Here is a 15,283-nt window from a genome sequence, read left to right on the forward strand (position 1 = left end):
AAGATGCACAATCAAAATGAAATTAACCATACCAGACTCAAAACACTGGACAAAATGCGCTAACAAAACTACACCTTCTCCGCTTCCCTGGCGGACACGAGTGCAGGAGGGATTTGGGGGGGCCTGATGGCTGGGCGGGGGGGGGGATGGAATTCAGGAGATGAGGCAAATCAGAGAGCCCTGAGTACGCGGGGTCCGAGGAAGGGAAGCACTGGAAGGCAACCGGGCATAAGGAAAGAGGGAGGGGGCGCAAAATGAAGCTGGACACCCCCCACCCGCACTATTGTTACCGCGGACGATTGTGGCAGCCCAAAGCCTAGAAGACAAGGACGCCATGTGATTCTCAACCTGATGCACAGTAGTAGCTCAGGCCAGCAGATTACAAAAGACTGGCCTCTCCCGCCCCTGGCCCGCGATGGAGTCCAACCTGAACGGCCAGCGCCCTTCAGGAGTCAGGGGTGATGCAACGAACCGCATTCATTTCTCCAACGGGAGTTACTCCCACAGGTGGGCTTTCTCCCTTTTTCATAAAGCGCTCAAACCAGACCTTGCAGCCCACCCTGGTGCGTCTGCCAGATACTTTTTGGAAACTACGCAGCCCGAAGTTTACTACCCAACCAGATCCCTCCTGTGAGACTGCACCGACTGCAATGCAACTTTCGACCTTTAATGGTAACGACTAGCTGTGGGAAGAAGAGGGGGAGGGAAGAGATCTTAGACCCGACTTTAAGAAACATTGTATTAGAGCAAGATAAGAACTGTACCTTTGAGCTCGAGCAAAACCTGGAGTAAAAAAAGGGGTTTTGCGAAAGTGGCGCGAAGATAATATCATGTGATCCGACCCCAGGGCGTCTCCTTCCCCTTTTGCCAAATTCCCCTCCCCCCCAAAAAAGGGGGGGTGAGGGAGTTACATCCGCTCCTCACCAACTATTAGCATAATTAATTGTGTCCTGCAGCTGCAGCCAGAGCTCCTGGTCAATGAGTAAACATATCTACATCCCTTCACCATCAGAACAAAAAGACCCATTGCCCTGATTATGGAAAATATTCCCAAATAAATCTTATTATCATCAAAAGTCTTCATTTGGCATTCTGACTCTATGTGTCTTGGTTCCAGAGACAGAGGAGAGTTGGAAAAGATGAAATCATCCTCTTAAACGGGTACAAGTAGAAGTAGCTCCCCTAAAGTGAAATGTTTAAGTAGAGGCTTTCAAGTGGAAATACTATGTTGAGGGACTTCGCTAGCTTAACATTTTCTGAAAGTTTTAACAGTTCATTAAACGAGACATCCTCCCAGAGTCTTCCTACTCGCCCCACCAACTCCCACCCCTCCTCCCACCCTCCTTCCCTTTAAAGCCAGAACAATACCCGGAATAAGGTATTTTGAGATTGCTTTACCAGGATATTTTCTTGTTCTTAATTTTTTTAAGGGCTGATAACATATAGAATGTCTGGATCAAGTTCCCAACTGGCGAAAATAATTTATTCCATCTCAGTACCTGTTCAGTGTAAGGGAAAATTAACTGAGCGCAAGATATGGGTCATAGGAAAGTAGGACATTTTGATACACGAAGTGATTTATTTTTGTCTTTTTCTTTTAGAAAACAATTTAATCATCCGCTAAACTACTGAGAATCAAAAAAGCTAAAGAACAAAGCATTTCTCACACACACACACACACACACGCACACCCCAAAAGTCAGAATAACTAACAGCTCAAAGAAAAGCACGTGATCCCTTCATGCTTTAAAACTTGTGGTCATGCTGAGGCTAAAAGCTAAGAGCTTGTGACCCCGCAACCCCGTCCCCTCCCCCAGACCACAGCCCAGGGCTTAAGGCTCCAGGCTCCCACCGGGCTCCTGCTTGCTCCCAGTATTGTGACACAAACAATACTTAGGCATTCTACAAAATAAAGGAGCCGCAACTCCTAGCTCCAGTCATATCATTTATGCCCAACAGATTGGTCAGCGTATGTAGTATATGTGTGTGCATATATATATGTGTGTGTGGGTATGTATATCGTATAGAATATATACCTGAAAGCCCAGATGTTCTATAAAATGTGTAAGAAAGGTTCAGAAACTGGCCAAAGGGAGAGAGAACTGTTTATCTTTCCTCAGCCTAAAATTTCTCATCACATTTTTTAATTCTTGCCACTATTTTGAGCTTATGGTGGATTTAAAAAACAACAACATATAGCCAGCAAAGTATCCGCCCACCCAACCACCAATACAGATCGACGAGCTTTGAGCTTTTCTCTGCCCGTAAAGGGGAGGAGGGATTTTTCTGTATTGACCTCTAGATTTAATTGTGCCATAAGAAGCAGCAATCTCAAGTAGTTTGCATTTTAACACCTTTAAAAATGCTGGTAATTGACATTTTACCCAGTTGAGAAATCATTTCACTTGATTAGAAATAATATTAAGTGGCCGAGTTAAATCTAATGATTGGTATCTTAGAACAAAAAGGTCCCCATGGAAACCAGAAAGTAATTTAAGAGTATTATGTTCCTCGCACAACTAGAATAGAGCTTTTGTTCTATGTGTATTTACTACTTTAAATTTTTAGACTACACTTGCGGTTAAGGTCTCTTACACTCTGGTTTTGCCCTGGAGAAGAAATTAAATGTCCTACCTAAATATGTGTTTTGCTACATTTGTGTGTTTCTGCGTCCATGTGTTCGTGTGCATGCCCATGAGGCCTAAAACAAAGCCAGCAGATCAGAACGCTCACTGAACAAAATGGGTGGGTGGGGGGGGAGGAGGTCACAAGGAAAAAATATTTCCAATGCTATTTTGCTATTTGATCCCAGAGCAGGAACTGTGATTTCATTAGAATCCTGTAAAACTGGTCTTCACAAACCTTTTTAAAACTATGTATTCCACAATTTCTAAATATTTCATAGTTTCTCAATGAATCAATCTTCTTCTTGTAACACAAATCAACCTGAAAAAGGGAAATTTGATTGTTTGTTTATCAAGCCTGCATTTATTTATGAAACTTATGTCAACAAAACAAAGAAAAAAGTAGAGTTAATAATGAACTTCTAAATGTTGTTCTTTTCAATAGCGTGCACCAGCATAAATCATGGAAATAAAATAAACAACATCTTTCACTAAATCGTGTCAACGTGAATTAAATATAGATTTTGAAAGATTTACCACTTGCGAAGGAGAAAATTTCACTAACTGAACATGCACAGTTAATATCCTTTGGCTTACAAATGTGGAAAGTGAAAATATATTTATTCCAATTTCAAAGGATTTTAATGACGGCCAAATGGCAGCAAGAGGTTGGTCAACTTTCTGAAATATGAATAAATTTAAAATGCACGTTTTATTATATTTCATTTGTAAATAAACCTTACTTTTTAATAAACTGATCTTTGCCAACTTTGTTTTTTTGAATAATGTATGCCATCGTTTATAAATGTTTCTTATCTTTATTAATGATTTAATTTTCCTTTGAATGGCAAGATAATTAAGTTACAGTAGAATTAAATTACATCTTACATAATTGAGATTAAGTATATTGATACTAGTACTTAGAACAACTGGCAACTATTTTTGATACTATGTGATACTTTAAAATGACACTGCTATATGAATCTTTGCTTCTCTCAGTAATATATTAAAACATACTTTTCTCTCACTAACAACTGTATTTTTTACAGGTCAAATATTTTGAATCAAAATAGTTCTGCAAATATTGAAAAGATACAAGGGCAATCTGCTTACCATCAGTAAAAAATTGTTTCTCAAATCAAATCTCCTACCTTGAGAATAGACTCCAGTAGACATTAAAGTGATTCACTATTAAGATTAAATAGTGTTAAAGGTATTTTTACACTCTGTTTGAAACACTTTGATTTTCCTGTTTATGTGACCTTAGAAGTGGAACTTCTGGTATTACAAACCATAAAATTGCTAGCAGACTGTAATACTATAATCAAAGAAAAAGCAATAAACCAGAAATGTTTTACACACATCACTTTTTTCCAATCAGTTTTCTGATTAAATTTGTCCATCCTTGCACCATTATAACTTTTCTAAATGGAACACATGTCACAGTATGCAACACAATAAAAGGATAAAGTTTATATTCAAAACAAGTCTCCAAAAATATCACCTTAATAACATTTTCTTCCAAAGCTAGTAAATTGTGGTGTTAAAAATTATCCAATTATTTAGTCATCTCACACCAGTGAGTCTGTTATTTTGAAAGTGTCGTAATTAAGAAGTATATACTCTGGATGACGAATATGCATTTAAAGTTAAGAAACTTTAAGTCATTTAATATTCTTTCTGCTACAGCTGTAATAAAGCGTGATAATCTTCTACTACCTATGTGCAAAAGGGGCACACTGCCTTTTTCTTTTTTTTGCTTTTTTCTTTCTTTCTTTCTTTTTTTTCCTCTCCTCAAAGATAACGTTTATCCTCAGCTTGGTAGTTTTCTGCTAAGCTTAGAGATTCTCTTTAACTGTCTCCTGACTTGTGATTGCTGAAGGAAGTGGAACTATTGTCTGGCCTTTTTCATGCTGAGGAGGAAGGCGCAGTGAAATGTGTTGAATTATCCAGATGCCTGAAAGGACTGCAATGAAAGCTTGGAACAACCTAAATAACAGGGCTAACACTCACTGTAAAAGGGAATCTTTCAACAGATACAGCCTACAGAGGACATCTACTTTAAAATGAAAGAGAGATTTTATTTTCTCAAAACACATGTCATCAAGCTTACTTTTGAAATTTTTGAGAGGATGTCTAAGTCAGCAGGAAGACTAATGATTTCAAAATCAAATATGCAAAGGCACAGTTTTAGTATTTCAAATCGTGTAATTTATGACCCTACGTGGAGTTCTGCATGTCTTTTTTATTCTTTCAGAAAAGAGTGAGCTGTCCATATCATCCCACACTTTTTTAAGCCCTAATGAATTTTACTACTTGAAACTTTACTCCCTAAGTTTAAAAAATGATTAACATCCCTCAGACAAGCAGCTCTTTTATAGCTTTCAGTGCTCCACATGCTATAGCTGCTACTTACGAAAGCATCTGTAAGAATCAACACGGTTTATGTGCTAGGAGATAAAAACAAGAAGAAAATGTGGAAGCTCTGATTTAAGTACAGGCTCCACATTTGTGCGAATGTTTAGATATCAAGTTGATAAACTTGCTGAACTAAATAACATTATTCTAGGGTGCGTTTTAAGGACCTGAGAACTCAAGATGAAAGGAGCAAATACAATATTTTGGTATGTATTGTAAAAAATATTGTACTATGGTATGCTAAGCCTTTTTGTGTTTTTTTTTACAATTAATTAACTAGACCAAAGTTCAGTGTTTCCTTGGAGGATATCAGGGCTAATAAACAAAGCCGTTTTAAACATAGAGTCTGCTTGTTGATTTTGGAGAAACAGCAAGACAAATAATCCTAGTGAATATCTAGGGTTAAATTGTATTTTTAGAATGTAATACTTGACTAATCTGTAAATCCTTTCATAGTTATTTCATTTGCAATTTTACTTTAAAAACCATTTAAACAAACGCATGGAAACCACTAGATCTTGATGGACAGGAGTCTGTAGCTTTTTTAGAGTCAGACAGACACCTTACAGATGTTAACAGCCCTCAGACCCAAACATACAACTTTAGGCTTTCTTTAATTTGAGCCAAATTAAAATTGGGGTTTTTTTCCCCCTTCACATGTTTTAATCATGTTTTCTCCCAGTGTTATCATCTTTTTTCAGTTGTTAGAAATGTATTTATTCTTCTGACATGGTTTATTAGTGTTCTCTGGATCCTATGTCTTTCATTAGTTACTAGATGTAGTGATAGCCTTATTTATTTATTTATTCATTAACCCAATTTATTTTTCAAAATGAAATGTGTCTAAGAATAATCAACAAACTAGACATTGAATAGATTCCATCAATTTGGGTAATCACCTAATAAAAACAAGAACCAATTTTTATTTACTGTATTAGTTAGAGTCTTTGTTGTCCCACTCAACTAATTACCCCTCTTCGTTGAGCTTCAAAAAGCTTTTTCTGTAAATAGTAGTTTGTAACATCTTTAAAATCTGCTGGGATGAGGGGAGTCATGTATTTACTCCATTTTTACTACTGTGTCAGAAATTTAAATATAAAAGATGAGAGGATTCATGTTATATTTTGGTTCCTAAACAAAATGTCCTATTTATCCTTATTTTGGTGTACAGTCCCTTGGTTTTCTGCAATTTCAGCTATTTCATTTACAATTCAAACCCACCATTCTTAAAGTAATCTCTATATTTGATTAATCCGGCATACACACTGCCTGTTTCTTAAACGCTTAACAGTGCTACCAAGTTTACATAAAAGTCTTGATATTTAAGGCCTACAGCTCTTAGAAAATGAATTCTATAGTTAATTCTGCTGGCTCTTACCGCCACCACGTTTGCAGCTACAGATCTAGCACTTGAAAGATTAGCATGATTTGTGAAAAGAATCACAAATTTCAACTTGTCTTTAATTTTGCCCAACTCCTGGTCAAGTACTTACGTTCTTTCAGTGCTAAGTTTTCATGAAATACTGAGCACAACAGCATGGTGCCTGGAAATGGCTTACCTGGGTATCCTTTAAAGGGCGACTTGAGCCAAAATTTTAGGTGACCAAGTCCCTCAATGGGCATCTAACCTAATTATGTTACAGATGAGTAAACTGAGGCTCCAGAAAAGACTTGCCTAAAATGCTTCTGCTGTCACAGAGCTGGGATAAGGAAAGCCATCGATGGTTGATTTTAAAAGAAACTTTAACTAGTCCTTGACTTCTTTTCAAGCTTGATTTTCCTGTAGGGCTGTTGTGAAGAATAAGCGAGATAGTATGTGAAAACTACAGAGTGATTCCAATGCTTAGCACTACATGTTTGCTCTCCTTCATTTCTCCCTCTTGCTGATGCCCTATGGCTCTTTCTCAGATTCCTTGCAGAGATCCCAACTTCGTACTACCAAGTTTGGGGGCACCAGCAGTGCAGTGCCAGCAAGGTGCAGAGGGAGGGCTTGGGGGAACATTGAACTATCTATTCATTCTCACTATTTAACTCCAATCTTTTTGTACTAGTTGGAAGACGTAGAAGACCCTCCTCCTACTCCAGTATTCTGAGAAAAGCTTGCTGTCATATAGGGAAATCGGTACACGTTTGGCTTCTCACCCTTCGCACCTCCACTCCAGACTGGGATCCCAGATCATGATACCGAATAACGAGCATTTGACCATCAAAGTGGTCATGGTTTCTTCGTGGTTTTACCTTCATAACCTACAATTTGAAAATTTCTCATGTAATTGTTCCTTAGATTTTTCTTCAACTATATAGTTTAAGAAGCAGAAGCCCAGCTGACTCTCTGATGCCTTTATCTGTACTAACTTGACATTAAAAGGGTGGTTAATATTGTGTAAACTGCTATACCATCTGTGTTATAATTCTGCCTCATCAGGTTTTATGTAATGCTCCCCCCATCCATTTCCTTCATTCCACCAGGCATGTCATCAAAGAAGAATAAATTAAGTATTGTGCCAGAAAATGTGGTCTACTTTCTAAAAGGCATCTATCTCTAGCTTTCAGAAATGCCTTTTGGAATGAGCAATGTAGAAACAGTGTCCCCATTGTTGTTTAGGAATGTCATGAATTGGATCCCCACCCCAGCCTTTTATAGGGAAAAAGAATAAAAATCGTTCATCTGAGCTTAAAATTATCATATTTTATAGAATATGCTAACATGCTAATGAGGTGAGGTATTATCACATCTTTGCTGAGGCCATTATGGATAATTGAGCTTTGTCCATCCGCCCAACTAGATTGTAAATTCTGTGATGGTGGAGAGAACTTCAACTTTGTACTTTTATGAGACCCCCTTTCAGAGTGTGTTGACATTTCCATTGTTGGTCTAGTGACTAGGTTGAATATTTGTAGGGAGGAATATCAGAAATGCCAGCTCCTTTCCACTGGCTAAATTCTATTTCAACATTGTTTCCCAGCTACCAGGAACCATAGGTAAAGTGCTAGATAACATCAGCAATTCTTTAACCCTGTCTAAAAATATGTAACTGAGAGATCAAGCAATGTTTCCATAAGTAAATAATGGTAACTCTGGGGAGTTTCTCTGTAAAGACCTAGACAGCTCACAGAGAAGTTCCTTTTGGTGATTTGGAGTAGAAAAGAGTAGGGGAAGATTAAGGGAAGCCAGTTCAAAGTGTTACTTAAGAGAGAGGTTTTTGCATCTCAAAGAGCAGGAGGGGGTGGGAATCTAAAGACTAAGGCTGGGAATTTGGGCTTTTCCCTTCCCTCTGACTGTTCTAACCTCCCTCTCCCAAAACCACGCCTTCGAGTTGATAGAGACCTGGAGTGAGAATCTGGAGATCTCAGCTGGAGTCTGTGCTCTGTCACTAACTAGCTGAATGACATTTAAGCAAATCACTTACTAGATTACCTCTGAGTTCTCTTCCCACTCCATAAATCTTTGCTCTTTATCTCATTCCCCCTCCTTTTTGTTCCCTCTTTCCCCACCCCTCCCACCCCTTCTTCCCAGTCTTCCTTTTAACTGGCAATAATAGTAATAATGAATTAGTTACCTCTGGAGAGAGAACTGAGCTGGTGTGGGGAGGATTAATGAAGACTTTGGCTTTTTATCTGTGTCATGAACTTTTTTATTTCTTTCCATGAGTTTTATTGTATTGATCATCTAAATTATAATTTCTCATAAATATAGGTGCTTATTCAGGGATTCAAGAATTTGGCAGAATGTTTCTATTTTTGTGAATATAAATGTTAACACACCACATTTCGTCACAGACAGTGCAGCCAAGCAGGAATTAACGTGAAATTAATCCTGATAGACCTACCATAGAGAAAAATAATCAGAGAAAGGAACACTTTTACACTGCTGGTGGGACTGCCAACTAATACAACCTTTTTGGAAGGAAGTATGGAGAATCCTCAAAGAACTCAAATTAGACCTCCCATTCGATCCTGTAATCCCATTACTAGATATCTACTCAGAAGAAAAAAAAATCCTTTGCACTAGATTGCTTATCTCAGGTCAATTTACAATCGCCAAAATGTGGAAACAGCCTAAATGCCCACCAACCCAGGAATGGATTAACAAGCTGTGATATATGTATACCATGGAATACTATTTAGTCACTAAAGAAGATGGAGACTTCACATCTTTTGTATTAACCTGGATGGAGATGGATCACATTCTTCTTAGTAAAGCATCACAGAATGGAGAAGTAAGAATCCAATGTACTCTATTCTAATATGAAGGCAGTAGATGAGCTAATACAAGGGGACGTAGGGGAATAAGCAAGTGGGGAGAGGGGAGGAGGGAGGTAGATGGGAGGTCATGGTGTATGGCACGCCTCTTGGGGGCAGGACACAGTTATAAGAGGGACTTTATCTAACAAATGCAATCAGTGTAACCTAATTCTTTGTACCCTCAATAAATCCCAAACAATAAAAAAATTAAATAAAATTAATAAAATTAATCCACAAAAGTGAGCATGAGAGTCCATGACCTGAATTACATTTTACTTTGTCTTCTATGCTATCAGTAAAGGCTTGCTTTCATCTAAGTCATCAGAAAGATTCTAGGAACCTCATTGACCAGGTTTGTGTCCAAAGGACACGTGACAGAGATTTGGGCAAATCAGTCGTCTCTAGTTCTTTCTCCTCCCACTTATTCAGGTCCATTTCGACTTGCACCTCCCACAGGAAGCCTTCTTTGGTAAGTCTAGTACATGATGATTCCTGCCTTTTCTGACCTACCCTGGCATTTGAGTTCTGTTCTATTTAAATTGTGTACTTGGGTATTCAGAAAGATAATGAACTGTGCCCTCTGTTTCGGTGCACAACAGTTTTCAGAGCACATCAACACACATATGTTATTTTGCTTAACATCTACCTGGAGTCTGTGAGGTAGATGGTTGAGGTTCTAGGGATCACAGAGAAACTCACCCTTTCCCCCCTGGAAGTTCACTAAAAGATCAACTCACAACTAAAGCAGTTTAAGAAGAGAAAGGTTTGTTTCCAAATACCATGCATATGGGAGGAACTACAAGAATGATTGATTACCCGATGTCTCAGTGATGGTCAGATACCTTTATAGATGCCTTTTGAAGGGAGGGGAAGAAGGAGTGTGGGTGAAGCAAGAGGTTGCGGGGGCAGGGGGCGGAGTGTAGATGGGGGAAACAGATTGATTTGTAAATTAACCTGAGAGACAGGTATTGTGTTTTAAATGTCTTGGGCCAGGTAGGCTAGCATTCTGGCAGATGAAACAAAGTCAGTTTCCCCCTTTGATCCCCTAAAGCAGGTCAGTCTGGTTTTATGCAGATAGTGGGAAAACCCCTTCCAATGCTTTCAGATTGTGAATGGCCTTTAATTCAAAATACTCTTTATGTCAAAGTCGTCATATTTGGGGGTAAAATTGTTTTAGTTCTTTCAAGGTTATGCCTATACTTCACTGGCAGAAAATAGGGTCTTTGGAGGTTGAATGAGCAACTCAGGTCTTCACCTACTTTACTCAACATGCCCTTTCTCAGAGATCCTGAAGGGCACAATTCCAGGCCATCCCTGACCCCTCAATTACTTCACATTCAAGAAGCTTACTTCTCATTCCCACTGGGCCTCTAAAATGAGTTTAGCTGCCATATCTGCTCCATCAGTTCTTTAAACAGAAGATACAAGTACCTGAAATCCTAAATCTTAAGTGATTCCATCACTTTCTCATTCATCTGCAGAATGGCCTGGGTAGATTTTTCACCTAAACTCAAAATGGCATTGGCCTGCAAAACCATTCATGGCAAAAATGGGATTCATAACCTGTAACAGTGATCAAATGGTTACCGCATGCCAGGCACTGCCCTAAATATTCAGTATAAATATCTCACATTATAACCTTATTGGATAGGTAATTCTTCGTGTTAGGCTTCTTGTCTAGATGGTGAACAGAGGCTGCGAAGGGATAGGTCATATGACTGATACTGCATAGCTGGCAAGTGATGGAGCTTGCACTTGAAGCCAGGCCTATCTATCACTCAGTACCATTTCAGAAATCTTTATTCTCACCCACAAAGGAGACACAGAAAAGCCATGACGGAAGTATTTGAATGAATAAGTCAAAGTAAAGCCCAGTGCTGGTGTCAGAGTTTCTGAGGAAAGCTCATGACACAGACACATGATGGAGAGGAAGGGAACTAGAACTTTCTTAGAGAGAGTCACCTGCTGGTTTAACCTCCAGTGAGAGACTACTGAGAAAAGAGTTTAAGCACAGGGACAACTCCTTTGACATTTTAGAGCTGTCATTATCCAATAGAAACACGATACATATCACTATGTGTAATTTTCTTTATACTTTTATTTTAAGACAATCTCACTATGTTGCCCTCAGTAGAGTACCATGGTGTCACAGCTCACAGCAACCTCTAACTGTTGGGCTTAAGCAATTCTCTTGCCTCAGCCTCCCAAGTAGCTGGGGCTACAGGCATGCCACAACGCCTGGCTATTTTTTTTTAAATTTTTATTTGCATATGGAACACATGGCGGAGCTGTCCAGTGAGGTCACATGGCTATGAACAACTGAAGTACTCTGCTGACCAATGGGGTAGCCATGTGCAATTGGTTAGGACATGGTACTAATATGACAGCATAGTGATGGCAAGGTTGTGAGTTTGAGCCTCACCTGGAGCACTTTCTTTCTTTCTTTCTTTCTTTTTTTTGAGACAGAGCCTCAAGCTATCCCCCTGGGTAGAGTGCCATGGCATCACGCTCACAGCATCCTCCAACTCCTGGGCTCAAGCGAGTCTCCTGCCTCCGCCTCCCAAGTAGCTGGGACCACAGGCGCCTGCCACAACGCCTGGCCATTTTTTGGTTGCAGTCATCATTGTTGTTTGGCGGGCCCGGGCTGGGGATTTGAACCCACCACCTTAGGTGTATGTGGCTGGCGCCTTAGCCACTTGAGCCACAGGCGCCGAGCCTCTTTCTTTCTTTCTTTTTGAGACAGAGTCTCACTATGTTGCCCTTGGTAGAGTGCCATGGCGTCACAGCTCACAGCAACCTCATACTCTTGGGCTTAAGTGATTCTCTTGCCTCAGCCTCCCACATACCTGGGACTACATACAGGCAACCGCCACAACGCCTGGCTATTTTGTTGTTGTTGTTGTTGCAGTTGTCATTGTTGTTTAGCCGGACTGGGCTGGGTTGGAACCCACCAGCCTCTGTGTATGTGGCTGGCACTCTACCCACTGAACTACGGGTACTACCCACACCACATGTAATTTTAAATTTTCTTATATCCACTTTTATAAAGTAAAATAAAAAACAGATGAAATTAATTTCAATAGAGTATTTTATTTAACCCAATATATCCAAAGTGTACTCATTTGAACATGCAATCAGTATAAAAATGATTAAGAGACGTTTTGCCTGGTTTTGGTACTAAGTCTTTTAAACTCAGTGTGCATTTTATTCTTACAGCACATCTTATTTCAGACCAAACACATTTCAGATCCTTAATAGTATATGTGGCTAGTGGTAACTATATTGGACAGCACAGGATTTTTGCTGTATTCCGGCACTAACCACTTCTGTTATAAGTACCAACTTCTCTCTCTCTTGCTTTTTGGGGGGGTGATCCCCAGGCTAGAGTGCAATCATGTCATCATAACTCACCGAAACCTCAAACTCCTGATCTTAAGCGATCTTCTTACCTCAGCCTCCTGAGTAGTTAATACCATAGGCACACACCACCATGCCTGGATAATTAAAAAATATATATATATATGCATATATATATATATATATACATTTTGTAGATATGGCACCTCACTATGTTGACCAGGCTGGTCTTGAACTCTTGGGCTCAAGTGATCCTCCCACTTTGGCTTCCAAAGTGTAGGATTATAGGTGTGAGTAACCACCCCCTGCTTGTCTTCCTCTTTGTTACTCATCATCCACAGTGTGGCTGGTAGTGGTTGATATTGGTTGCCAATGTTTCCAGGTCATCAGGCCACCTCTGTTAATAAAGAGTTCACTCCATATTCCTCTCATGGTAACAGCTAAGATGTATTGAATGTGTATTACATGCCGTACATACTTCTGAATGCTTTAGTTTTATATGTTTTAAGCCATAAAATCCTCACAACTCTATAAGCTAAGCATTATGCCATCTCCCCATTTTACAATGGAAGAAACTGAAGTTATTTAACTGCCCCAAACCACACAAGGATCAACTGGAGGAACCATGATTCCAATGTCACGAGTTTAATTACTCCTTCACCCCCCCCCCACTTCCATATGTTCTAGAACCAGAGCTGCAGAGAGCTGGCTAAGTAGCATTTCATTCAAGTCAGTAACAGAGAAGCAACTTGGCCTCAGCTCCCCTTAGGCCCTCCGGATCTGTGAGAAATTTGACCATAACTGCTTTCCTTTTCTGTGGTGGTTGCCCATAGCAACTAGTACATAGCGTGTATGTAGGGTTTGTGTATATCTGTGTGAGTCTGTACCTACACACCCATGCGTGCAAACAAGATGAAATAAACGAGAGTGCTCATAAGATCATAGAGCTGTAGAGCCGGAAGGGCTCTTAAAGACCATCTCCTCAAAAAAAGTGCAGCACAGCATATCCAACTTTGGGTTGCACAACTGAACTAGAACCCAGCTAATCTGATGTCAAGTAATTTAATATCTGCTACATACTTCTTATGCATAGGGCTTCCTGCTGGAAGTGTGGGAGATGAAACAGTATAGTAAGTCTGCTCTCACCAATATATACTTTAGCAAACGTTTGTCTTCCCTGCCAGAATACCACTTTTATTGTGTCAGCATTTGCAAAAAGTATTTATGGGTTTTATTTATTTATTTATTCTTTCTTTTTTTTTTTTTTTGAGACAGAGTCTCAAGCTGTCACTTTGGGTAGAGTGCCATAGTGTCACAGCTCGAGCAATCTCAAACTCTTGGGCTTAACCGATTCTCTTGCCTCAGCCTCCCAAGTAGCTGGGACTCCAGGCGCCCAGCACAATGCCTGGCTATTTTTGTTGTTGTTGTTTTTGTTGCAGTTGTCATTTTTGTTTTAGCTGGCCCAGGCTGGGTTCGAACTCACCAGCCTTGGTGTATGTGTCCAGGGCCCTACCCACTGAGCTATGGGCGCCGCCATATTTATGGTTTAAAAAAAAATTAAATCAGAGAACTCAGAGTTAAAGTGAATTCCTCCTGCCTACCTTGTCCATGCCTATCAGTAAGCGTTTACTTTGTTTTCTCAATGCTTCACCAGTCCAAGGACATGCTAAATTCTTTGAGGATTAAGATACTATCATACAATTAAACTTCCCTTTTGCCCTAATTCTGAGCTCTTAATACAAGTGTAATTAACAAAATTGAAATGGTACAGTTGTCAGTATGAAGAGGTTGGGCTTCGCCATTTCATTTAGTGTTTTTTAATGATGTTAAATCATTAAAGATGAAAGATTTAGTTTTTTTTAAATGATGTTAAAATGTAGTACTAGAAGAAAGTGCTGTTACCAGTTTGACCTTTAAGATTAGTGCTGGTCACCATTTCAGCCAAAGGGACAGCAGTAGCATCTCACAAAGATTCTTTCTTTCAGCAACAAACTAGCCATCACTCTTTCCTCGGGATCCTTCTATTTCAAAGTGGAGGGCTTGACTATAGTTGAAATGTTGAAATGTTTCCCACTTAAGCACAAAACACACTTGATTTCTTATTAAAAAAAGAAACACGGCTTTTATATATTATGTTTCAAAGTGGAGATGGCTGTGAAACTTGAGCCCTGACATACAACCTCAACCTGACTTTCTAAATGTGCTCAGAAAACTGGTCTTCTAATAAGCATGACAAGAGCCTGCTCTTTTAATGATTTTTTTGCCAGCCTACATAATTTATTCTAAATCATTAAAAATCAAAATAGTTTACATTAAATAAATCCCTGAGTATGAAAGAGGATGATCTTGCCCATTGTTGGATAAAGATTAAAAAGACTCGTCCCGGCACAGAAAAATGACTCAGTAGTGACAGTTTAATTCTTAGAAGCTGTTAACAGAACTTTAAAAAGAAACATTATATATTCTTGAATTATTTATAAAAAGTGCAAGAAAAACACTTTAGAGACCACAGGGAATTAGGTTTGCTTTTATTTTTAGCATTTTCCAGAGCTTACCTCAGTGAAAAAAAAAATTCTAGGCATAAAAATAAATGAATCAACATTTAGGTGGTTGAACAACACTCCTGGGTTTTGGGGGGG

At 39.2% G+C, this 15,283-nt stretch overlaps 1 protein-coding gene across 1 annotated transcript in view; it reads left to right on the forward strand.

The window, feature by feature from the left end:
• The first annotated feature begins 415 nt into the window (after positions 1–415).
• The window catches only part of CCDC160 (coiled-coil domain containing 160), a 69,855-nt gene continuing 54,987 nt past the window's right edge, over positions 416–15,283 (forward strand). The window contains exon 1 of the mRNA XM_023517384.1: positions 416–507. Coding sequence (XP_023373152.1) covers positions 416–507 — 92 coding nt within the window. The remainder of the gene's footprint in view (positions 508–15,283) is intronic.

Source organism: Otolemur garnettii, unplaced genomic scaffold, assembly GCF_000181295.1.
Source record: "Otolemur garnettii isolate 467f Iridium unplaced genomic scaffold, OtoGar3 scaffold00109, whole genome shotgun sequence".
Taxonomy (NCBI): Eukaryota; Metazoa; Chordata; class Mammalia; order Primates; family Galagidae; genus Otolemur; species Otolemur garnettii.